Consider the following 26217-nt stretch of genomic DNA (forward strand, 5'->3'; position numbering starts at 1 on the left):
AGAAAAACCATGCATAAGCTTTTGCTCTTAGATGCTTATGGTCTTTCAGAGTTATCTTTTGTTTCTTATTAGCCCATCAAATGTTCTGTTCCTGTCCTCTATTCATGCTTATTTGTTACCTGTACTTTCTCCACTCACACACAATCTTTTGATATTCATTTTTCTGCTACGTAGCACTAGTGCCTTGTTCACCCCTATGTACATTGAATGATTTAGTGTGTCTGCTTCATTTCCTTCTTCCTTTAGTGACAGGTTGATTTAGCCATGACTCTTTCCTGAGGTTCTGTTCCTCTGTTTTGTTTATGTACCAACAGATCCACTTAGAATAAACTTGTCTTTAAGAGGAGAAAGTAGACTCCCCTTTGTAAATAATTGCACTGTGAAGGAGATGAAAACCTCAGCTCTACATCAATGGGGAAGTATTCACCTGCCCAGTGAGAAAGCAAGTGACAGGCTGTGTTGGGTCTGTCTGGGATGGAGTCACTTTTCCCTGCAGCAGCCCCCACAGCGCTATGCTCTGCACTTGTAGCTGGAACAGCACTGATATCACTCCAGTGTTGTGTCTATTGCTGCACAGTGCTGGCACAGCATCAGTACTCCTTCCAAGCCCCCAAGAGGGGGTGGGCAAGTGATGGGGAGGGGACATCACCAGGGCAACTGATCTAAACCAACCAAAGGGATATTCCATAACACCTGATGTCACACTCAGCAATAAAAGGGGGGCTCTCATGTGGGAGGGGGCTGTTCCTCCTGAAAAACCACTATGCGTTTTGAGGTCCTGCTTCCCAGGACGTGGCTGAACATCGGTCATTAATGGGAAGTAGAGAATATTTTTTTTCCTTCTCTCTGTGCTTCTGCACGGACTTACTGTTTTTTTTCTCCCCGTTCCCTTTCACTAAACCATTCTCATCTCAAACCTCGAGCTCTCTGTGTTGTATTTTCTCCCCATTCCTCTTTGAGGAGAGGGGGAGCGAGAGAGCGGTTGTGGTAGAGCTCGGCTGCCCACCCAAGTAAAACCACCACACAGGCCCAAAGACCTCTAACTGGCCATATAAAATCAGAAGGCCCTTTGCAAAATGTAGCATTCAGTTAACTTGGAAAGTGAACGTAGCACTTACACAGCTCAACTATTGCACAAATCTTAAATTTTTTGAGGAATTCATGTATCTTCTAAAGGAAGACTAAGAATTCAGACCACTGCTATTATACATTTAAATTAAGCTTACAAATTACTGAGTCATCATTAGAAACACTAGATTCATATTTCACCAGGAGAGAAATTAGGATAACAAAACTCCAACTTGTATCTAGTTCCACACAAATGTTTTGAATGAGAGAACAACTGATTCGCAAAGACTATCCACTGCTGCGGAAGTCATCTTCTGAAACCAACTTCTATCCAACAGATTATTTCTGCTAAGAAACCTATTTCCTAGACATCAGCAGTGATAGGCTTGTCTTTCATTAATCAAAAAAATCAGTTTTGTTTTTAAATTAATCAACCGTCCTCTTTTCAGAAATATGAAAGGGTTTATGATCTTTATGTAATGCTAATCAGGAAGACTTGTATATCCCTGAAGTGAGAATTATTTTTTCAATTCAGCCCAAAAGAAACACGTAGGCAGTAACATTTAAAAATAATTTCTATTTTTGAGATTGCTTTAGCTTGTTGAAGGGAAAAGGACTTCCAGTTAGAGTGCTACTAAAAAAAAAAAAAGAAGAGGCATATAGTCTGTTACATAGGCATTATTAATTTGGTTCAGTTCCTCTTCATCTTACTGTATTACAAGGTTTGCTCTCCCCAAACTAAAATGAAAAATATCTCTTCCCCTCCCCCCTTTTAAAGTAAAAATAGGGATAGAAGAAATATTAACATGAACATATCAGGAGAAACAAACAAGGCATGCAACATGTATCCACATTTTGGCAAATAGAAGTGGAATACAGGTAGGTGGCAGAGAAAGCACTTTTTAAAAAATTTTCCTTCCCCTCTGTCGCTTCTTTCCCTGGTGGCTTAAGGCTCACCTGTGTGCACTGTGCAGTGACTTCTCCTGCTGCTGCTCTCTGATGTCTCTGAAGCCCAACAGCATGTAATGAGCAAGTTAGAGTTCCACCAGGCTCCTTCTGTTTTTCTGACTTAAAGCCTTTTTTTGAACTAAAAAAGCTTTCTGAAAATGCAGACAATTGCATTTATTTATTTATTTGCCCAGGAAAAAGAATTACTGTGGGAAAACTTCTACGTTTCTCTTTACTACCTCTTCACACAGGTTTGGCTGTCTGTCATGGCCTGGGGAGGATATTCTCCAACCATAACAAACGCACTGCAGGAGAAGCAAGGAAGATCTTCAGTCTCTTTACTCGCACCGCTCGCACTCCTGAGGTTGCCATCCAGTTTTATGCTCTGTGCTAATTGCATTGCTGGGGTTCTGGGGGCCGCGAACAAAATCATTTGTAAGAGCCACTGTGAAACAGGGCAAATCAGCCTGCATGGTGCTCCTTCCTCCTGCAGCTAAACTGTTTCTCATAATTTAAAGTTATCTCGCACACGGTGATACTGCACCACAGTCTGCGGCACACAGCAGAGACCCAGAAAACCATCGCTCAAGCTACTCCCTGCCACTAAGACAGGGAGCAGGTGAGGGGATGGTGGCATCTTCATTTCCTCGCTGCACAGGCTCTCCCATGTCCTTGTGCTGCAGGGAGGAACAAGCCTGGTCCTTTCCTCCAGGTAACTGTAATCTGTTACAGGTCTGTAGTGCAGTGGGAGAGGAGGAATTTGTTTGAGGGGGTGCTGGGTTTTCAGGCTCTGGCAGAGATATCTGTTTTACAAAACTCCTTGCCCAGCAGCTTACAGGGGATGAAGTGGAATAATCCTGTGAAATCCTCACTTCTTGGGTCTGGCAGGCAGGGTTTCAGGTCTCACAGCAGCTGAGGGCTCACACAGTACCTGCACAGCAGCCCATGGGCCAGGCTGGGGGCTGCAGCATCCCAGCTGCTCAGGCTCTGTCTTCAGCGGGTAGTGATTGGAGCCAGAGGGTCTTCATGGGCACTCAGCTGTACCCATGCCACATAGCTGTGAGTATGTGCAGTGTGCTGGGGAAAGAAGGGGAAAAGCAACCCCCTCACAACACTCACCCACTGGGAAACAGGGAGCAGAGTTAGGTGATGAGAGCACTCCCATCTTGTCTACAAGAGCGTGATCCTGAATTCATAACTGCCGAAGTGTTGAAGAGACAGAAAAGCACCTGCAGCTAAGCTTCAGTTGTGTGCAGCTGAAAATAAAAAGGAGTTGGATGGATAAGATAAGATTAAGAAAGTTGAGACGCTGGATGAAACCACTGAGCCTATGTCCCTGCTCCAAGTGGGATCAAATATACCTGTAGCACTGCCAGATCTCCTCCTAAAATCCTCCAGTAGCAGAGAGCTCCCAGTCCCCCTAAGGATTAGAAGCCAGCCTTGGATTTTTGGCCAATATCTAACTTAAATCTGCCATTATGCAGGGTCTAGTCAATTCTTGAGAAGTGTTCAAAGGGAATAACTGGTCCTTGTCCTTTCTGGGACAATCTTTCACCTGCTGGTGAACTATTATCAAATCTCCCTTCGGAGCTTCTAGAGGGACCAACCCGAGCTGTTTCTGATAGGTTACGTTCCCTAAATCTCTTATATTCTTGGTGCTCCTTTTTAAAGTCACCCAGAACTAGATCCAGTTCTCCAGCTGGGTGAAGACCGGTGCCTTGCAGAGCCGAATAAATCCCTGTTGCATATGGTGCTCATGTAATAATACATCTCCATATGATATTAGCCTCTCAGGAGATTTACCTGGTTTGCTTGTATTTGCTTTGAGTCCTGCTGTAGCTCTCACGTTCTTTTTTTGCAGTCCTTCCACCTTGTCTGTGATTTTGCATTTTATATTTGTACGTTTGATCTTTCATCTTTTTTTTCATGGAGTGCTTTGTACACGTTGTTACTAAATTCTGTCTTGCTAGTTTGGGAATATTTCTCTAATGTCTTGAGATAATTTGAATTCTGATCCCATCTTCTGAGGTACTTACATCCACTCCCACCTTGGTGTCATCCGCAAATTTTATAAGTGCACTCTCCACTCCATCATCTCTGAGGATGGCAAGAAGGTACCAAACCAGGTAATAAAACATTCGTTTTTAAACCCTGCAAAGATAAATAGTGAGTTAAGCTTTGATAAAGAACACTTTGGGGTGAAAAAGGTGTAAGTATATCTTAGCTCTATGACTTCTAATCCCTACGTGTGTGGATAGTTCACACGTGCTACGCAGAGGAGTAAAGATTGGAAAAACGTAATCATAATTTTTGTGAGGGGCTTTCTTCCCCTACCAGCCTAACTGCAAATGAAAATGGATGCTGGTAAACAGAAGTATGAAAGGAGCCATATTGTAGAGCACAAGATACAACTAGAGAGAAGTTTAGTATTCAGGGAATATACAGCACTAAAATACTTGTCAGTGTTGCAGTATTTTGACGTATAAGTGGGACACATCTGAAACCTTATCTTTGCCCTCCATTGCCTAGTGCAAAGAATTGGCACAGTGACAGAATTCATCTTGCTCAGAAGTCAAGATGTTACAAGAGCCATCTCTTAAAAAAAAAAAAAAAAAAGGCAACAAAAAAGCAATACTTCTGTAAGTCTTACAGCCCTGGGTTGGCAATCGTGGCATCTGTACTTTTGACAAGTCTAGGAGATGTTGTCTGAACTCAAAAATGCACAGTTTGTGAACTTGCTCTCTGGGGAAATGTCAAGAAGCACTGAATGAAGAGAATACTTTCACTAGCCTTTGGGATGTTGCCTAAACCGTCGTCAACTTTGCCACTACTCAGATGATTTTCCCATCTGTGTAATCAGTTGACAAAACAAATCTTTTTGCTTCCAGAAGGTGCTCATCCTGCCTTTACCTGATGCTGTTTTTCCTATGTGGGGTTGTTTTCATGCCTGGAGAGCCAAAGGGAATGATGAGGTGAAAACACAGTAAATTTCAATTGCATATGGTTTTGTTTTGGTTGTTTTTTTTGGGGGGGATTGAGGTTTCTTTTTTACTGGTTGGTTGCTTGGTTGGTTTTGGTGAATTTAGTGTGTGTGTAGATGTGAGCCCTTTGGTTTTTCATTTCTTTGGCTGTCAGAAGCACACCGACTCCTTTCAGATGTGTATCAGCTATTACCTCAAGTTCCCACCAGGACCCTGCTTCCTAGGCCAGGGCAGTGGGCTGCAGGAGTCACAAAATCACAGGATCTCAGAAGAGTTGAGGCTGGCAGGGACCTCTGGAGCTCGCCTGGTCCAACCCCTGCTCCAGCAGGGACACCCAGGGCAGGCTGCCCAGGGCCATGTCCAGGCAGCTCCTGAAGATCTCAAAGGAGGAGACCCCACAGCCTCTTTGGGCAGCCTGTGCCGGGGTTCTGTCACCAACACAGTACAGAGCCCTATCAGGACTTCTCCTGGCACTCCATTTTGAGCTTTTTATTTTTTCTGTGCAGCAGAGCTGTGCAATTTTTAAGAACTGAAAGACTGACTGACCCTGCTAAGTATGTGAGATCTGAATCTGTTCGTGTCTTTCAGATGGAAACTCCCCATCTTTCCTCTCTCTCCCTTCATGAGCAATGATACGAGCTTGTGGCTGATCAAATCCAGCAGCTGAAGTACCAGTGGGATCCTGAATGTATTTGGTGTCCCATCAAATTCTTTGATACAGCTATACAACAACTCAATGTTTTAGTGAGTATCGTTAAAAACCAGCTCTCATGGGTGTATTGGGCCTGCTGATGTTTTCTTGGCTTTTGGAGCAGAAAATCTAACTAAAATAATAATTGTAAGAACTGCCTCATTTTTTCCTGTTTATTATTGTTACTCAAGCACATGGTATGCCTGAAGGTAGGCTGGCCAAGAAAGGAGTGTAGACAAACTAAGAGCAAGCAAACACTATGGAGAGCCAGCACAGAGCATCATGATCCAGCCCAGGAAAACTCCAGCTGCTGGGTTAATTATTGTTATTTAGTCACATGCCAGAAAGCATGTGATTAATTGCAGCAAGAAAACGCACTGCCCTTCGTTGACTTTAAAAAGGACTCTGCTTGCCAGGAAGAAAGATGAAATTTGTGAAGTTAACAAGCTGAAACAGAAACAAGGAAGCGGGAGATAAAGCTGACAGTGGTTCTGCAGCAGGTGAGGCTTCCCATTGCATCCAGCCCCTGCCAAGATCTCATCGGAGAGCAGGAAAACCATGACACCCAAGCACGGAGGATGCTGCTTTTGTGCTGGCTGAAATCCTCTAACAGTGGCTTCACAGAGCCCTGGGGAAGGGCAGGAGCCAAGGGAGTTATTTCTTGAGTTCAGGGTTTCCCCATGGTGTGTAGGTGTGTGCCTGGCTAGCGTGCTGTGACACGAGCCCCTTCCTGACGGGATCCTTGCCTTCAGGTGCGGCGTGTGCAGCTTCGCACCGCTCTGCGCTCTCGTCAGCAGGAGCTCTGGGTCTGAACTGCTCCAGGCCACGGAGCAGGCGTGAGCCCGAAAGGGCAGATGACTCAGAGAAATCAGGCTTTAGGTGCGGAAATGCCGGGCTTGGCAGAGGCTCTGCTGGTTAGAAGTAGCGCTTCTGCTGGTGCAGTGGGAAGACGCGTCCCTTGTGCTGGGCTGTCCCACCACAATCAGGATATGCCTGTGTGTACCCAAGCAGAAGGCATGCCCTCTCTTTTCATTCTCCCCTCCTCTTCTCCCTCTCCCCGGGAAAGCTGGTTCTGTTTCTCCACTTCCACCAGTTTCTCCCTGTCACAGAAACGTGGCCTTCTGCAGAGTTACTCCCAGTTTACAGCAGTGCACGTGAGATGGCAATCAAAGTCTCTTTCTCTCAGACTTAAAGAAGGAATGACCTTGCTGGGGATTTTCTGATGCCAAAAATATTATTTTGGTAGTGAAGGCCTCATTTGTACCTGCATGCACTGGAAGTTTGCAAGTGAAACTAAAATCATTATATGGCCACCTCTCCATGTGGTGCATGTGTCTCTCAGCTCAGCAATAGTTCAGAAAGCCTGAGACATCAGTGGAGGATACTGCAGTAGAATGAAAAAGGAAAAAAGATCTTCACCTCAGTTCACAAACCTGCACGCCTTCAGCTTACAGAAACATGACAGAAAGGTCTTCTGTTTGCTGTTTGCCTTCTTGGAGGAAAACACTTGCTACTCTACCTGAAACTCTTGAAAGAACAAAGGGCATGGAAAATACATGGTCTCTCTGGTGCGATCGCAGTTTCTCTTTTAAATTATTTCATGTGATAGGCACTGGGGCCAAGTTCATTATGGTTCAGGAGTGTTACACAGAGGGTGGATCTGGCTACCTCTGCTGGAAGTGGAATGCTGTAAAAGTAATTTCTCCTGATTTGTTGGTTTTGGCCCTCTTTTCAGAAACAATGTATTTCGTGATTTCAACAGATGATGATAAAGGTTTGAAGCCAAAAGGGTCATAAAGGCTACAAGGGGGTCAATTTCCTTCCCCTGTGGTGAGTGAGCCTATTTACTGTCTGTTCCAACATACTGAAAAATTATATTTGGGAGAAATCAATATACAACTTCTAGAGGGTATGTGAACCGAAATAGCTGTGAGCATCTCTTTTCTTCCTTACATGAAATATGCTCTTGAGTGTGATACAGAAGACCTGTGTAATTTGTTATAATGACTGTGGGATCCAAACAACAGTTTACAAATTGGCAAATTTGCAAAAGAACATGATAAAGTAATCTGTTTAGTGATAATATGTGCTGTGTGAAAATACTACTTTTAATTCCACAACGTAAAATATTCTTGAGCAATATCTGGGAGTACAACCTATAGTGTTGATAAAAATGCATCACTGGGGGTTCTTTGTTTAGCCATGGTTGTAATGCAAAAAGCAGACATGGTGGTAGGGCAGGAGTGTGTGCAGTGGAGTCCTTCACCAGGCTTGGAGGAGTCCTGGAGGTGAGCACCACTGCTGACATCAGGCTGGACTGTGCACCAGGATGGGTAGCAGGGGTAGCTTGCTACAGGCAGCAGGCTGGTTTTGAGGCATGGGCTGCGCTGTGTGCATCTGAGTGGGAGCCAGCACCGTGAACACAGAAGAATGTGAAGAATATATATATATATATATATATATATATATATATATATATGTATAAAGTGAATCAAAACCATCTGAGCTGTATTCAGCTTGTCTGCTATGGCACCTCTGGAAGTAACTCACTGTCAGTGATTTAGGATGCTTCTCCAGGAAATGGGAGACCTGCTTTCAGTGGCTTAGGCTGAAAGCACTTTCTTTAACACCTACTGCAAGGGAAGTGGGGAAGAAGTAAGGAGATGTTTTCCACTTTCCAGCTGAAACTGAAGTATTGTATAGCAAGGAAAGGTCTTCTCTGGCTGCCCTGCTGGATCACGTAGAGTCACAGAAGAGAAGCATTTACAATACCTAGGTTAAGTACTTGTTAAGCATCACTTTCTCCCAGCCTTCTGTACAAGAAGCCAGGGTCTGACATCCTGGGGACCTGGCCATCTGAATCACTTACTGTTCTTCTCACTTCAGGTGCTGCACACAGATAGTCTGAATATGGCCCGGTGACTTTGGAAGAAAAAGCTCTATATGGCTTCCTCGTACACTCAGCTCCCTTCCTAACACAATTCTATCATTCCTCTTTCCATTTTATCTTTCTTTTTTCCCTCATTCCCTCACATTTCCTGTGCTTAGCTGATGATGGTTCCAATAGCTAGGAAAGACTTTATTTAGAGAGATAAGCAAAAACCGCTTCTGGCAGAACACTTTGACTGGGGGAAATCTCATTCTTCGTCTCCAGGAATCTTACTGTAGGCTAATTTAGCATCAGTTTCTGTGCTTTGTTGTATCACAGATAGATAGCCTCACATTACTTGACTGTAGCCTTACTGATCTGGATTATGAGTTTGAACAGATAAAGCACCAACTGAGATTACAGAGCCATTGTGTGATGTGTTCATATTCATCTTTGTCGCTCAAAAACAGGCTGCTGTACTATGCATTAGCACTCAGTATTTACCCCTAGACTCAAATACTTTACATTGCTATGGCTGCACACCACCACGATGCAGTCGTGCTGGAGAGGAGAGGATGGAATTTCCTGCCCTGTCTCAGACCATAGATCATCAGTCTTTACCACTCCTGGCAGCAATGAGGAATCCGGCATGACCTTAAGAATTCAGATAAACGCAGCGAACGGGGATCAAATTACCTCAATCAAAGGTGAGGTCATTGTTTCAGCAAGGCTCTCTCCACAGCTGATTCTCTCTTCCATCTATCATCACCCCCCTGTGAGAGATGCTTCTGAGCCATATCACATTTTGAAATCTGATCATCAGCCTCCAGAATGCCACAAGAGGTTTGTTTTGTGCTGCTGAAGTTCAGTGCAACCCGCTAAGTGACTCAGCTCAGGAAGAATCGCTGGCAGTGGGACAGTAGTTTGTGCTGGCTGCTGCCATCTTTAGCAGGAGGCCGACCAAAGGCTGAGTTGTTCTTTCTTTGTCTTCACCACCCTAGGAAAAGGATCCGTTTCCTCTGTTCATAAAACCAAAAAACTGCAAGGAATGTTGAACCTTCAACTTTAATAGGGAGGAAGGACTTCCAGATTTGGATCGTTTGCCTTGGGAGCACATGGGCTTAAGCTGATCCTGGAAGCCTGTGAAAGAAAATACAGCGTTTGCTGTATCTGCATTGCGTGACATAATGCGTCGATTGATCTCTGGTGGGGAAACAGCACAAAAAAAAACCCTGCTACCAGGGGAAAGAGTCCTTGCTTCGTGCTTTAAAACCAAAGATGCTGCCTTATCAATATTGAAGTCTGGGATGAGGTAACTTTAGCTCTAACAGGCCCAAACGCATTCAGACCTTGCACGGCACGCTCCGTGGTCAGGCAGGATGACACACTGTTTTCAAGGTAAAATGCGCATGATACAGTATTTGCTACTTGGGGTTTTAACAGCTCAAATAACACTCTTGGAGGGTTGAAAGATTTTCTGGAAGTGAGCCACTCTAGAATGCTATTGCCAGCACGTCTGCCTACTCTGGGTAGCATCAGAAACTGTGCTGAAAAATTAAACAAACATAGTTCTTGGCATCTAAACAGATGGGAAAGGACATGTTGACTCCCAAGTCTTTAGCTGAGGAGGTAGGCTGTTTCTCATTGTTACCACTGTGCAGTGAGGAATTGCAAAACACCCACATAGATTTTCAGACCTGCTAGCTGCACTTAACCTTTAATCCTGCAAGTACTCAGCCATGAGCATATAATTTTAAACATCTGAGTAGTCCGACTGACTCCGATGGGAATATGCACTGAATGAAGTTAAACATTTGCATAAATGTTTGCAGGATCAGGATCTTTCGCTACAAACGCAATTCTTTCAATACAAACACAAGCGCAGCTCAGGCTGGGTATTCAGCCCAAGCTCTCAATGTACTAATAAACCTATATCCCTGCAGATGTATTTTAAATTTCATGCTAATGTGTGGTTCCTGTGTCATAACACATCTTACTAATGAGTTTCTTGAGAGAGGAGTGATATACTTTCTGACATAACCGCATGGTTTTGAAAAACTATAATCTGCAATGGATCAGTAACACATCAGCTTCTGTGTATCAAAGAGGTTCCAGACAGCATGATTGGAATTGGGGCCTTTTAAAGTCTTTCAAACCTATTTTCTGAGTTTTAGTCCTGATCTGAAAATCCTCATTCCTGTCTTTCCAAGTGCAAGATTGCTTGCATGAGTAAGGAACTGACTCACTTATTCCTAAAGGTGAGGACTACTTTCCGTTCCCACTGCTGGAGGATTCATTTACCTCTGACTAGGTCCTTTAACTCCAGAAAAGGATGAGCAATTTTTGTGCTCTTTACTTACAAGAAAATGAACACTGACACCCTGAACTAGACTCTGATCTGGGCTGTACCTGTTTTTATGCCTGCTCTCAAACGAATACAGCGAGCTAACCTCTGGTTTGCAGCCTAGCCAACTGGATCAGAATTTAGCCTATTGAATCTAGGTGTCCGCATTACAGATCAAAGGAAAAGTTTTGATGATTCCTTCTGCAAATGTCACCCCTATTTGCACTCTCACATGATTGATCTCTCTTTTGTTTGAAGTGCTGTGGTTGATACAGAAACATTTATAATCTGTGATTCATTCTAGCAATGCTGCTCTTAAAATATGCTAATATTTTCTTCTGAAATGCACTGGAAAAAAAAACATTTTTAAAAAATGTCTTTTTTTTTTTTTTTTTTTTTTTTCTTGACTTCCTTGCTTTAATTGAAATGGTTGGGTTGATTTTTTTTTTTTTTTCAGTTTTGCTTTGCTGACTAAACATGTTAAGACTTTTGAGGCAAAGAAGTATGTGCATGCGAATGTGGCGTAACAGAACAGGCAGCTTTTCCTAGAGTTAAAGCTATATAACATTTTCCATTCTAAACTTCTGTGCTTCCTGTGGTCTCTGAAATAAAAATACTTCAGGATGAAATCTTCTGGCTTTGGACTTTGTCCAAATGTGAATATTTTGGAAGGATCTGAACGAAACTGGTTCAGCCAGTTCAGAATATCAGAAGAGTCAAAGACAACAAGAATTAAAAAGTGTTCTTTCAGCTAAATAGATCCTTACGGCCTTTCTTGAGCATTTCTGCAACTTTATCAGCAGACGGCTGACAAGTGAACTCTGACACGGAAGTAGCCTTCCTTTAAAGTAGATGTGCCTTTGCTTGTTCAAGAGGAAATTAGTTTTGATTTGGCTGAGTTATAAACCTTTGAAAACTGTGATTGAGCATGTGCAGTGGATTATTTCGGTAAGCTTGTGAAGTGTGCAGCTACAGAAGGATTTTCTGTACATGCATGGCTGGTTAATTTTGCTGGAAAGGGAAAAATCTATCTAAGCACATTGCTAAAATCAGTGAAAATACCTGAGGCTTCAGGAAGACCTTTGAAGGCCGTCTCAAGATCTTTTAGGCTGTGTAAAGGGCAAGAAAAGATTCTGTAGGCTTTGCGAGGCATTTAAAGAGTAAGTGGCCTGCAGAATTTGTAAGGTTAAATGGGATTATGGCTCCAGAACGAGCACTTTACACAGCTGGGTGTGTGATGTTTTCTGTGTGGAGCCATGGGAGGAAGGGCACCCTCTCCCCCAGCAGATCTGCCTGATGAAGGAGTCCCCCAGCAGCAGGAAGCCGCTTCTAAAAGCTGATGGCAGAGCTTAACAGGCTGGAGTTTATCAGCTTGTTGACAGTCTTGGGCTGCTGAGCCTGCTCCAAATTACACAGAAAATGTTGCTAATGAAAATTTAGCCTTTGGGGTGGTGTGTGTGTGTGTGTGTGTGTGCCTTTTTAGACAAAGGCTTTTGCAGTTACTGTTGCTCCCTTGCATCAAACATGCTTTGGATGAATCAAAAAATCTCATCCAGAACATCTGCGTGTCTCCTGGCAGCCCTTACTCTCCAGTGTACCTCACTTCAATAGATGCCAGTGGTTTGATTCCAAAACTTGTGTTTTGCACAAATTGGGTGTCTCTCTCCAGCTCCCTCCAGAACCAAGAATCACAAAGATGAGTTTATTGGAAGAGTCATTTGTGCTGGAGAGAGACCTCTCTATTTTTGCACTTCCTGAAGGAGTACTTCTCTCGGATTTCTTCGTTTGCCTTTTTGTCCATCTCTTCTTTCTGTCGGGGCCCTGGCAGGTAGGAAGGCATGTGGTTATTCACCGAAATCTTTGCATACCAGACAACATCTGCCGAGGCCGTGCCAGCCCTCTCACAGCTCACCTCCCGGGGGGGGATTGTCGGCAGAGCAACCGTGCTGGTGAGCAGGTGAGCTCCTGATGCCATTTCTTTGGGCTGCTGGATCTTTTTCCTGCTAACACAGCGGAATTGCCACCGGGTCCAGTACCAGGCCCATGCTGACACCACCTTGGCATGGTCTGGAGTCCAGCCCTGTAGAGAAGCCATCGGTGCAGATGGACTGGGGGAGGCCTGGCGTTGGCATGGACAGATGGGGCACAGAAAGGTGGGGTTTGGTCAAAACGGGCAGCGATCAAACAGCTTGTTGGGAAAACACAGTGAGATGGTGGAGAACAGCTTTAAACTCAGGCGTACCCCCCTGTACTCGGCTCTGGTGAGGCCGCACCTTGAGTACTGTGTTCAGTTTTGGGCCCCTCGCTACAAGAAGGACATTGAGGTGCTTGAACGGGTCCAAAGAAGGGCGACGAAGCTGGTGAGGGGCCTGGAGAACAAGTCCTACGAGGAGCGGCTGAGGGAGCTGGGCTTGTTCAGCCTGGAGAAGAGGAGGCTCCGGAGTGACCTTATTGCTCTCTACAGGTACCTTAAAGGAGGCTGTAGAGAGGTGGGGGTTGGCCTGTTCTCCCACGTGCCTGGTGACAGGACGAGGGGGAATGGGCTTAAGTTGCGCCAGGGGAGTTTTAGGTTAGATGTTAGGAAGAGCTTCTTTACTGAAAGGGTTGTGAGGCATTGGAACAGGCTGCCCAGGGAAGTGGTGGAGTCACCATCCCTGGAAGTCTTCAAAAGACGTTTAGATGTAGAGCTCAGGGATATGGTTTAGTGGGGACTGTTAGCGTTAGGTCAGAGGTTGGACTCGATGATCTTGAGGTCTCTTCCAACCTAGAAATTCTGTGATAATTCAGTGATGTTCAGCTTTGAGTGGGTACCACAGATACAGTTGTGGTGTTCCTTAACCATTAGGGTTAATGACGTGGTGTTAATCATGTGGTGCTTTGTAACCATTATCCTAGTCCCTTTTGACTTTTGCGCCCTGCTTTTTGACACGACCACCCAGGCGACCCCGCATCAGCAGCGCAGCCCCACCAGGCAACACCCCGGAGACCCCCACACTGAGGGGAGAGGTGGGGAGAGGGGGGCGAGGCGGCGGCGGCTTCCCGGCGTGCTGCAACCATGGCGACGCCGCTCCCCCCGCCCCGCCCCGCCTCTCCCCGCCCTGTGCCGCCCCCCGCGGGGCCGGGCGGCGCGGGATTGGCCGGGGGGCGGGCGCTCGCCCTCTGCCCCCTGACCCTGCGCGGCGGCGGCGGCGGCGGGCGGCGGGAGCGGCGGGCGGCTGCTGCCCGGTTCCTGGTGGCCCGGGGCGGGGAGGAGGAGGAAGAGGAAGAAGAAGAGGAGGATGCGGCGCAGGTCCCGGCTGCTGCTGTGCTTCGCCTTCCTCTGGGTGCTGGGCATCGCCTACTACATGTACTCGGGCGGCAGCGCCGCGCTGGCCGGCGGCGGCAGGAAGGTGAGCGCCAGTCGGTAGCGTGCCCCCTGCCCCTCCTCGCACCCTCCTGCCCTTATTTTTTTTTAATTATTGCCTTTTTTAACGATTCATGCCCTCCTTACGCCGGTGCGCGGCAGGGCTGGGTCGTGCCGTGTCCCCCCCACCCCCCCCATTTTTTCCTCTTTCCCCGTTTTTTTTTATATTTATTTTTCCCTCCCCCCTCGTGTTTCGGTCAGTGACGCCCCGGCCGTGCGGGAAGAGCTCTGAGTACACAGCCCCGGGGGCTGGACGCGCACCCGCTGCTTCCTGCCCCTGCCCGCCAGCCTGCTGCTGCCGGGGAGTAATTGGGGTGTGTGTGTGTGTGTGTGTGTGTGTGTGCTGCCCCCCCGGACCAGGCTCGTTCCGCCGTCTGTGGTGTGCTAGGAGCAGCAGCGAAGCCTCTCGCTGCTAAATTGCATCTTCAGAGTTGCCCGGCTGAGCCCCGCCATGGCACAGGGCAGTGGGCAAAGGGCACCCGGGCTGAGGAGCGCCGTGCCCCTGGTAGCCAACGCGGCCTTTCTGCGCTCCGCTGGCGTGTAGCACACCAGGGCTTTGCACAGTTACTTCATATTCCAGGTGAAAGCCCGCTGGGTTTTGGTGAGGACCGGTTCCCGCAGCCAGTCATAGGAGGAAATGTTTGCACCATTGTGGACAAAGTCACTCCCGCAAGGGTCTGCGGAAGGAGTCTCTGTTCATTCATAACTGGCTCGCTGCTCTGGTTTTCCCCCTTTCGTTCTCAGCAGCAACTTCTGACACAATTTATTAACACAAGTGTTAAACATGCTCCATCAGAGTAGATACAGCAGCGGGGGAGATGGATCAAGCGCGTGATGAGAAGTAAGGCAGTAGCCTAAAGCCTTTCTTGAAGAACAACGCGAGTGTGTTTAGAAAGTAAAAGCAACCTTGTGCTGCTGGTGATGCATAATGGGATAAAGGAATGCTATCTAAGGCAAATACATCTGCAGATAGGGGAATATATGTTTAACTCCTAGTGTGTTTCACTGGGAGCTTCCAGTCAGCTTTGCAAATGAGTTCAATTCGCTTTTACTGATGGGAAAACTGTGCTGTGGGGATAGTGATTTGCACAAGGTCACCTAGAAGACCAGGTGAGAACGAAATAGAAAGGAAACCAGTTATTCTGGCTACAAGTCTGGTACTTTGTCTCCTGGAACCTGCCGCTGCTTCTTGCTGCTATTAGTACAACTTTTCTTACGGATTTAAGAGATCTGTGATCCTGTGATACTTTCCTTGGGATTATTTGCCGTCATTCTGTTTGAAATTTAATAAACCTTCCTGATGTGGGTAACTGGGAAAGTTTAGCAAAGATTAAATTTAAAGAAAATGAGTTACTTCATAAGCCTGAACTGAAGCTCCGTGCTAGGTTTAAAAATGTGAAAGTTTGAAGTAAGGCCACGGTAAGGAAGAAAACAGGTACTGTGACCGTAAGAAACAAGTGGGGAAATTAACAATTACGTGTGGATTGCTGATTTAGGATTCTATTTTCTGTCAGCGAAGCGTAAAATTTAATCCTGGGCCTCAGAGTAGGTTAGCAATTGTAAGTAGAGGAAGATGTGTGTAATGTAATAGCTTTTGAATCTCAATAAAAGGCTTATTAACTTAGTGTCAGACCCTGGTATAAAGCAAAAACACAAACCGCCTTAAACTTACGAACAGAAACCCTGCTGTAGTAAATTTCTTGGTTGGTATGACTTCATGTAGTCCTTATTACTTTCCCACTATTTCAGTATAATGAAAACAGAGTTGCTTACAGAAGAACATCACTTTTTATAAATTGGAGTCTCTGCCGTGTTCAGTCTATAAAATTACAGAAGCCAGAAGGGGATAGTTCTTCATTTATGCGAATAAGTAATTTGCATGTTAATTACAGATCTAGTTATGGAAACAGAATGGTTTTTCCATGAGGGTGATTTTTTTTTCATATACAGACCTAGGGTGTTTTTCAGACGTACTGGACTTGCTCGGTATGACATCCAGTCCTGTGATGAACGCCATCAATTCCCATTACCTTTAGAAGAGGTGAGGGTATTTGCCCTCTTCCAGGATTGCACCTGAATAAGAGAGACGAGCGGTTTATTTTTTTTTCCTTTCTTCTATTAGAGGAGCGCCAGAGTTAATGTAAGCTCCTACTTATTTTGGTTCTCTATTTATAACCTTTCGAGCTATTTGGATGCTGCGGCGTGCAGGACAGCCTTGCCTAAGTTTTTGGCCTCTGGCAGCAGTGGTGGAAGCCGCAGCTGTGTGTGTGGTGCTCTGGCTAGGCAGGTCGTGGGGCTGCGGGAGCTGAGCACACATAAACGGAGCTAAAGCACACAAAGTAGGAGCTGTCTCATTAGTAAATATGTAAATAGTAATGACTAAAAACGAACGTGAAGGAGCAACGCTTCCGGACCTGGGCACAGAACTGCAGTAGAATGAAATCTCTTCTTCCGATTCTGGAATTTAGGGTATGACAGGCTTTCTTCTTCTCTTCTTAAAGGAAGAGAAGGGCAGAGCCTAAGCCTTTTATTCAGAATGTACTTAGAGGTGGCTTTTTGTTTTCTTTTTCCTCTGGTGAATCTCCAATTAAGATGATTGTAACCGTGAAAGCCAGGGATTCAGTTCACTCCTTTTACCAGCCAGATCACTGGGCTGTCGATTGGAAAGAGTGAGTCTGATTCACTTGCTTAGTGGTTAGAGAAACAGTTCCTAAAACAGAGGCTGTGACACAGAAGAAAGCAAGTTGCAAGCCCAACAGTTGCGAGACTGAGAGAAATGTGGCTTACTTCTGTGTTCGCTTAATGTGCTTTATATTAAACAGCCTTTGGAGTGGAGGCTGGAACGAAGCTTGTGGATAATTTCCTAGCCCATAGCAAAAGTGCTTCATGCTCCGTGTCTGACTTGCACGAAATGGAGCAGCTTCTTCAACATGGTTAGAAAGCTACGTGTGCCCTCCAAGCCAAGGTCGTCCTGATGCTATGACCCCCTCCTAAGGGTGCTGTGAATTTGAATGGTCTTTTAAGCAAGTTGTTTAACTAGGTTCAGATTTTTTTTTTTTTTGAGTACTCTAACTGCTAAGCTCTTGCACAACTGAGTGACTGGTTTTAAAACAAAGCGAGAAATCCAGCTGGCTTCTAAAGAACTTACTCTTGTGAGCATTGAGGAAGTAGGCCTGTTGAATGGAGCCCTTCAGGCAGGACAGAGGAATGTCTGCATCTTACTGACAGCACCAAACACCTCCCTGCTGCCAAGAGGGAGCTCCTCATAGGCGTACCCTGAAGGAGACCTGTAGGCTGAAAGGGGATTTACTGTTGAAAGCCGAGGCATCAAGAGGAGATGCCTGCTAGGCTAAGCCACAGCTGAGCCAAGGTTTGGAGTCTTCTGGTTTTAGGTGCCAGAGTACTGACAAGCTTTTGCTGCCACGTGAAGAACGTGGTTTTCATTTCCTTTTCAAGTTGAATGTCCCCTCAAGCTGCCCCTTCCCTCTGTGCTGTGCTTCCTCTCTTCCCCTCCATGCTATTTAGAGAAAGAGGGTAAAAAACAGTTATTCAGTAATCGGAGATGGATAACTGTTGCCAGTACCTCTTAAAATTAGAAACATTTCTTTTTCATCATATCCCCCTCCCCCCCAACAAAACAAAACGCCCTCAGCCCCTGAATGCTTTGAACTAGAAGCCTGTTAAGCTCTTGCCTTGCAGATTTTCTGGGTGCAATGGAATGAATTGCAAAAAAACCTAATTTACAGTTAGTCGAGCCACAAGGAGGCAGGCTTCTCCTGTGGAACTGGTTACTGCCCTGCATACAGTACTGTTTTGTGAGGTTGGTATTTTTTTTTTTTTCTGTTTCCTGGCTTTGTGTGTTTTTGGGCTTGGGGAGGGCAATGTGTTGGTGATTTTTCACTTTTTTTTTTGAGCAGGCTTTTGTTAGTGGCTGTACTATGAAGCCAGCTGAGATGGAATAAATTCAAAGGTAAATGATGCCTTGAGTACTGGATTGACTAAAAGTAACTCAAGCATTTTGGGGAGAGGAGGAGGAAAGAAGCCAGCTGCTCTCTTCAAAGTTTTACAAGGATAACATTTTAGAATAACTCCTTTCAGCGTACAAAAGGCTTTCTTTTCCTCTTTTTCTTCTTTTTTTGAACCTCTGAACTATTTCCGTTAGTGTTAAATGAGGCTCTTAAGCATGACATATATATGTATAATGACAGTAGAAGGACAGCAAGAGAGCTACATATCTTCCAGACTTAGTGTACACGAGCTTCTTTTTGAAGGTTGAAGTGGGAAGAAGGAGGAAGTGTGTTTTAACTTTAGGTACACCAGCCTGTTTTTGTCAGAGGGTGAAACTGCGGAGTGTAAATTGTTTGACTCTCAAGGTGTGTGGAGGCAGGAGAGCTGCTTTTTGGGAGGGAGTTGTTAAAAATAACCACCTCAATTCTGTTGTCCTCATTTGCCTAAGGCAGGCATTGACAGTTTCAGTGGCTAAATACTGAGAGTTTAGTTTATTACATCATTTCGAAAGGTAACTTCAGTGCCTTGTGCAACGCCCCATTGGATGCAATTTCAGATATCTTGATCTTTAGACAAGTGAAGATACTAAAGATTGAAAAAGAGAAATTAACACTTGGCATTCACTTCTTACAAAGTACAAGAAGATAGAAAAGCTCATTCCTCTGCTTAACGGGGAACAATTTCTTGTCCAGCAGATATTTTTCTTTGATGTAATTCTATGACAATGAGAAACAAATTAAAGGTCTAGGCACTTTGATAATAAAGCTCTTGCTGGAATGTAAGGAGTCTGAAGTTTGACCAATATGGGTGCTTTCTTAATATAAAATGTCACTTGGCAAAATGACTCATCTGGGTGGATTATTTCTCTCATAAACTGTAAGTTCAGGTGTGATGAAAAGGCAGTCACCTGCAAATTCTGTGCTGTGTGCTTAGGTCTGTGGTTGCACGAGGCTCTTCCTCTCGTCTCCCCTGCAATTTGAGATGATTCAATGCGGCATTTCTCTGATATGGCAGGGTAGTGAGAAATTAATTCTTAGTCAGAGGCTGCTGTGTCGTCCCCGCAACACACCCATCAGTTTAGAAACTGATGACTCTGGCTTTGGTTTGGATGCTGTTACTCTTGCATCACTGGTACCTATTTCTGTTTCATAAACAGAGAAGTGAAGCAGGGCCGTTTGGATGCACAGAAGGGGTTGAGGAAACACGAATGACTTCTTGTAAATTGTAATGATGTCCTTTGAGAGATGTAGGTTAGGAAATGAAGTAGTATGCAAACAGTGTGCCATGTACCCTACCTGTTTTTGTCTTGTCAGTCATGCATTTGGAGATGTGTTGTAAATAAATGCCAGTCATTCTGTCAATGTATTCCAGCTCCTTCCAAAAATACAACTTGAAAAGTATGTTTTTTTTTTTCCTAGCTTAGAAAAGGCATGATATTATTACGTATTAAGTATTAAAGATATGTCAGTGGTGGACATCAAAATGAAATAGCCATCATTTGGCTTGTAGACCAATATAGGAAAAAAACAACACACAAAACCCAACCAGACATAAAATGTTTAAATATGCTGGAGAACCTAAGTCTCTGTCTTCAAAATTGCATGATAATTCCATGTAACTTCCCATATTTCCAAAAAAAAAAACAACCAAAAACATGGTAGTTCCATGTTTTTTCCTTAGAAATGCTGATTTTCTCCCCACTTCTCATATCTATTCTTTAATCTTCTTTGTTTTATGAAGTTATGTATGCTATGGTATTATCCAAGTGCTTGTGTATAACTGATCTTGTTCTATCAAGATGACAGATAGGATCTGAGGTGTGGTGTTGTCTGCCAGAAAGCCTGCCCGCAACCATGCTCTGCTACAGAGAAGAGATGCCTTTGTATCTGCACTGAGTGTCATGAGAGAATAACCCTTGTTGCATGACTAGAAAATGTTTAAAAACAGCACCAGTAGACAGCCTGGAACATTTTTTTGCTTGGATTTTAGGTAACTACATAAATTTTGTAATGAACTTAATATACAGGACCTTAAGTTTAAATTGGTCTGAAGACAAAGTGTTAGGATGCAGTTGATCCTGTGCAACACAGGTGATGAACTTAAACTGGTCAAAGGAGTCAGTGCAAACGATGAATGTAAACTTGTATTTTTGTTCAAGATGATTTGGTTCACCCAAGTTTTTCGTAAATAATTTGCTCGGATAGTAGTTTAGCTATTGATGTGCAGCTGGGTGGTGTACAAGTGTATTTTTCAATTGACTGGGCATTTAGTAGCAAGTCATCAATGTGATGTTTTAGGAGTTAGTGGAGAAGCGATGTATTGCTGGTATGTTGGCTATGCCATGTGCTGGCAATGCGCTTGAATTCTTGTAATGAATCTGCAGGAAGCAGTGCGACACATGCATCTTTCTTTTTTTTTTTTTTTTTTTTTTTTTTTCAGGAATAAGGGGTTGAATGTCACTGCCTGCATATATTGGGTTAGTGCAGAAACAGTATATCAGTGTGGGCGTTGTAGAAGGAAACACTAAGCAAGTTGTTTTATTGCCATAATGTAATTCAAAGCGCTGGTATCTTAAGCTATATGAATTTTAAAATCTGCATACATTCTGTTATCGTGTTTGTTGTGAAATGACTGTGCTCATCTTCTGCTTTTCTGTTTTGTGTAAGCTTTCAAAGGAAGAAGGGAGGAATTGAGGAGGGAAGATTTAAAAAAAAAAAAAAGTTAAATGTCAAGATCAAAATGTTCATCTTTTGTGTTGGGAATTCAGAGGCGTAGCACAAGGTATTCTAGATAACGTGAAATGATTCACTTTCTAATGTTTCCTGTGGGCCCCTGATGTTCTTTCATAGAAATCTTTATATCGTAGGCCTAACTGGAAGTGAAGGGTTTTTAAACAGCTTACTTTATTTCATTTTTGTTTTGAACAACGGACTATTTTATGAAATCTGTATGTTACTGATGCAGACCACGCAGATGCTTACCTGTTATCCTGTAAGTGTCCATTTGCCTGATAATATTGCTGTGAATGAAGTAGTCCTGGAATTTCTACTGTGTCCTGTGGCAGTTGTTAATTAGCAAAAATGTTTAACATTCAGTATCTGTTCTCCTTTTAAAAACAGTAACTTGTATTTACCCTGTTGGAATATAGGCTATTTTCTTTTGTGGCTTAAAGGTAGGCTTTTAAGGGGGTGTTGTCTTTTTTGTGCATCAGCTTGCATGCTAAAGCTATTTAGTAACTTGTTCATATGAGAGCAATTTGCACAGGCTATGTTTGAAGGCTGTCAACGCTTTATTTTTCCAGTTGCGTTTTCATCTGTCTAATCTGTTTATTTTCCCCACCATTCTTTCGTTTTAAATGCTGGCTTTGTTAATTTCCCAGAGTACTTTTATTGTCATTTAAGTGAGTTAAAATATTCTAGTTAAATACCTACGCCACCTGACAGAACATCTACATAAAGGGACTACCCAGGCAGATAGTACCTCTGAGCTCTGTTTATAAAATTCAAATGGAAAAGGAATGAGATATTAAAAGCAGGCTGAATTTTAGAGCATTTGACATATCCACAGAAACTACTATGTAGTGTGCATCAAAGGCAATAATTTGTATTTGTCATCTTTAAAACTATGTTCTCTTATGGGGAAAAAAGAGCCTACTGAAAACTTTGCAAGTACAACTATTGATTTTATAGCTTCAGAATGTTATTTGTTATACAATTTGGGCACTCTTCTTAAGGAAAACAGAGTAACGAGATTCTGCTGAGTTCAGGCATTAGCAAAATGCAATAGGTTGTCTGGGCTGTAACAGAGCTGCTTGAAACAAAAAGAATTTAGCCAAGGAAAGATTCAACAAAGAGTTGGCACTGAGCTAATGCTATTGTGAACCAATCCTCAAAGAGCCGTGACCTGACGAGAAGAAAATGTTTTCTTGTTGTACGAAGTTCCAAATGTTTAACCACCCTGAAAATAATCAGCACAGCTGAAATTAGTTGTGGTTACTAAAGTAAATTTGCTTTAGCTGGCCTGTTGGTTTAAGGACGGTCAGCGTGTGTGTATGGACATATTTTAGTGAGTTGAAGCAGTAAGGTTTTTATACAGCTAGGCTTTTATTTTTCCTGCTTTTAACTTAAATGGAAAAGTCTGTTCTCTCAAGTACACGTAGGTTCACAAGCCCTTAGTGAGGAGAGAGACAATTTCCTTATTTCATTTGGTAGCAAGCTGCTACCAGCTAATGGTGGGTCGGCCCATATAATTACTGGTCTCTGCTCAAACGTTGGGAAATGTCCCTCTCGCAAAACCACTGCTGTGGTAGGCAGACCTAGCAAAAATGTGGGGGCTATTGAATTACAGTATTTTCTGCTGGGGTGTTCCACGAAATTAGGAGTGCATATGTTGTCCAGACAGTGCATTAAATCCTTGTAACAGGAGACTGACTGCCCATAACAGAGGAATGCTTCAGGCTGTACCAGACCATCCCTTACCAGCAAACTTGCTCCTTTCATCCTGCATTACCTATTTGTAGAAAACAGGGTGTGTACTTTACTCCTCCGACTAGTGCTCTTGCAACACAGTGTGGATTTGGGTCCTTGCCCTGTTGCTTTGCTGAGAAAACACCATTGACGCGATGGTGAGCTGTGTCATTTACTCCTAACAAATTGGTAACTGATGTTCTAGCATGGGGAATAGTTATTACCCAGATAGAAAATTATCAACCAGAAGTTTTAATTTAGGGATGTTCTTCTTAGTTCCACTGATGAAGTGTCTGTTTCTCTTGCCATGTTCTTTGTAGGTGATGATGGGGAGTGAGAATTGTGGCAAGTCCAACCGGGGTCCCCTTGAGAGAGCTGGAGCTTGCTTCTCCTACTTGACACTCTCACAGGAGCCATTCTCAATACCTTTTAAATAAATAGATGCCTACCAAAAACAACTCCTCTCCATTTGTTAAGCTGTCTGATTTATGGTAATAAGTGCATCTGAAGCTTGTAGGCCTTGGTAGTTAAATAAAAAGGCATTTGCAGTCTGAAGGAAGCATTTCAATACAAGTAGTCAGTAGCAGCCTAGCAAACAGTGCTTTGCCTCTTCAGGTTTCATACTGAAGCTGATGTGCAAAAGGGAGGGAAGAGGGTGCTGAGTGGAAGAGCATCGCTGCCAACACCGCACAATCACGAGTCAGAAATACATCAGGACAAATAAACTTGTGCTGATCGAGGGAGGAAAAAAATTTGTGAAGAGCTGTCTCCAGTGACTGTCGGGTTTGTGAGAGATGTAGCAATGATGCAGTACCTTTTGCTGAGGTGCAATTGTTCAATTATTCCCCACGCTTACTGAATGTTCCCTAGTAAAAATAGGCAAAAGATTGATCCTGATGTCCACTTTAGCCTAGGCCTGAAGTACCTGGCTTTATGCTCAGCAAAAGCTGTTTGCTTAAAAATCCATTTTGGTTACCTACTGAGATAAGTAATGCAGATCATAGCGGTGTTCTAGGAAAACACTGCTTGCATCGTGGGAACAATAGCTAGAAAATCAAGATAACATCAGTCTGTGCTCACTTAGTGTTCTCTAAGTAAGTGCTTGCCATTTCAAGAGCAAGAAACTCAGGCAAAAACTGTTTTTATGCACGCGCGTGCTCTTGGAGTATGGCTTTTATTTTTTTAATTATTATTCCTTAATGGCTGTAGATGTTTCAAATGTGGCCATGATTGTGTCTTTGTTTAGTGATACGCTAAAGTAGTTGTGTCTTTGAAATTAAGCGTGTCGAAAATATTTTTGACAACTTCAAGAAGTACGTTTGCTAAGTTGTCTGTGCATAAGTAATGATTTCTTGAAAAACTTGGCTGCTGTAAACACTGCCTGACAGTATTGGAAAGTCTGGTGGAAAGATACCCCAAACTGTTTCAGGAGGATTTTTGCCTGTTGTTTGCCTTAGAGCACTGTATGGGGTCCCAGTTCTATTGAGCCGTCTTGGCAGGTTATTTCTACACCCTGAATTTAGAAAAGGGCTTCTTCCTAGGAGCACTTAGATATCCGTGTGTGAATGTTAGCTGTGGTCTCACAGTGGAAATACTTACGTAGTCAGTTTTTGGTGTGGCCTCTTGTTCCAAACAACCCTTTTTGTCTATGTGTGTATCATTGAGGTGTATTAGAGAATAGGTTTGTACAGGTTAAAGCTTAGTAATGCAGTGGACTTTAACAAATGGTAACATCCCAATTTATACTCAAATAGAAAAGATAGCTCAAGCTTCTCAGGCTGTGGTATCGCAGAGTGATGTGACCCAGTGCTGCTGAGGTTTGAGGAGAACAGGACTGGATGTGTTGTGGATCTGGATATGATGAGGTAGGCTGGCTGTGCAGAGAACCGTGGCTTGTGCCTAATCCTATGTGGTTGATGTGCCCTGCTTCTGAGGCCTCCGGTTCATGCATGTTCATTCGTGTTTAGGATTGTGATATTCTAATGTTTATTTCAAAGAGCAGCAACAGCTCAGATGCAAGCAATGGTTTGGAAATATCATGGCATTTGCTCAGATTAACTGTGATTGCGGTTGTCATCTCACAACGCTGTTATCCCTGTTACTTCAAAAGGTTTCCGGTGACAGATCTGGATAAGTACACAAAACTGCTATAATTTTTTTATTCTAATCTCTGAAGTAGATTTATCTTGTGATTATTTTTCTCCCAAAAATAACAGAAGTGTCCTTCGTGTTCCAAAAGTTTTTTTTTTTTTTAAAAAAAAAAAAAGAAAAGAAAAAAGCAAGAGGCAATTCAGGGATGCTGTTAGATGATTCTTGGGGTATGGGAGTACTCTGGAAGTTACTTCTTCTGAGTGCTTTACAATGCCTGAACCGATTGCTCTTCACAAGAAATAAATCTTCAAAGCAATTTACAGTGGAACTGCTGCATGAGTGACTTGGTTAAGTCTTGTGAAGACTGCTAAAACTATGTAAAGAAACCTTGTCTTTAGTACATTGTTTGTGATGAAAGCCGGTTCATACTGATGAATAAGCACGGTGTTGGATGTTAGTGGGAGTGTGTGCTTGATAATCTTCCAAGATGTTATCTTTGTTTTTTTAAACAGGTGTGACTAGTGTGACTAAAGGAAATACTCTGTATTCAAAAAGGCAATCTCTGTGGTTTAGGGTAACCCATAGAAGTACAGACATTATGGCAAAACCTCAGGAAAAAAGAAGACTCTTAGCACTCATTTATGGATGCAAAACAGCTAAAAAGTCTGCAGTTTAGCTTCAATTATTAATACTTCTCTGTTTGAGTGTCACACCATGTTGTTATTTTGTGTGTTGCTAATTCCCCTTAGCTAGATGACTGTGTCACTTTCATCTTGTACTGTTGTGATACTTCATCAGAACATCATGGCACAGGGTGGATTTTTCTAAAACGTACCTTGGTTAAGGCAGATTTTAGGTAGTGTTTATGTTTTATTGCACAAGTAAAGGTAGATGTAAAACTGTTTTTGACATTTTATGTTTTTAATGAAGACAATGGCCTCTAAGTACTGATATTTGTTGCTTTGTCTCATACGTTATTTGAACAAGTGTGATTTTCTTCTTTTTGTCCTTTTCTATAGGTTAAATCGTGTTCTTCCTTGTGGAAGGAGGTGGCTGAAGGATTCTTAAGTAATCAGCCTGGAAAATGTATTTCTACATCAGCATCTATCAGAATAATTCTTGTGGTCATTTAGTTAGGATTTCTTTATGGTTTTTATGTGATCAGCTAGTGCTCGTGGGTATCAGTTTTCTAGCCCTGAATTTGTTTAGCTGGCTGTTTTGCCAGTTGAAAAAGAGGAGTCTCCAGTGGGAGAGTGTCTGGAAGTATATCAGTGTAACTGCTCTTCTGGCATCTGTGCTGTGTTTTCATTTCGGCTGTTCTCGTGCTCTTACTGGCAGTAGACTGCAG

The 26217-nt window shown here is 43.5% G+C and overlaps 1 protein-coding gene and 2 long non-coding RNA genes across 4 annotated transcripts in view; all 3 read left to right on the plus strand.

The window, feature by feature from the left end:
* The first annotated feature begins 3955 nt into the window (after nt 1-3955).
* LOC137853941 (uncharacterized) lies at nt 3956-11661 on the plus strand. Of its 2 annotated transcripts, XR_011094845.1 has the most exons (4): nt 3956-4142; nt 4905-4988; nt 5586-5741; nt 5880-11661. It is a non-coding gene; the product is annotated as an uncharacterized lncRNA (long non-coding RNA). The 2 variants fall into 2 exon arrangements; XR_011094844.1 differs by having other exon boundaries at nt 5586-11661.
* Nucleotides 11662-14058: 2397 nt separating this feature from the next.
* The window catches only part of GALNT2 (polypeptide N-acetylgalactosaminyltransferase 2), a 92059-nt gene continuing 79900 nt past the window's right edge, over nt 14059-26217 (plus strand). The window contains exon 1 of the mRNA XM_068676810.1: nt 14059-14290. Coding sequence (XP_068532911.1) covers nt 14180-14290 — 111 coding nt within the window. The 5' untranslated portion in view covers nt 14059-14179. The remainder of the gene's footprint in view (nt 14291-26217) is intronic.
* LOC137853944 (uncharacterized) lies at nt 16754-25026 on the plus strand. Its single transcript, XR_011094846.1, has 2 exons — nt 16754-21303; nt 23099-25026. It is a non-coding gene; the product is annotated as an uncharacterized lncRNA (long non-coding RNA).

This window comes from Anas acuta, chromosome 3 (genome assembly GCF_963932015.1).
Source record: "Anas acuta chromosome 3, bAnaAcu1.1, whole genome shotgun sequence".
In the NCBI taxonomy this organism is placed as follows: Eukaryota; Metazoa; Chordata; class Aves; order Anseriformes; family Anatidae; genus Anas; species Anas acuta.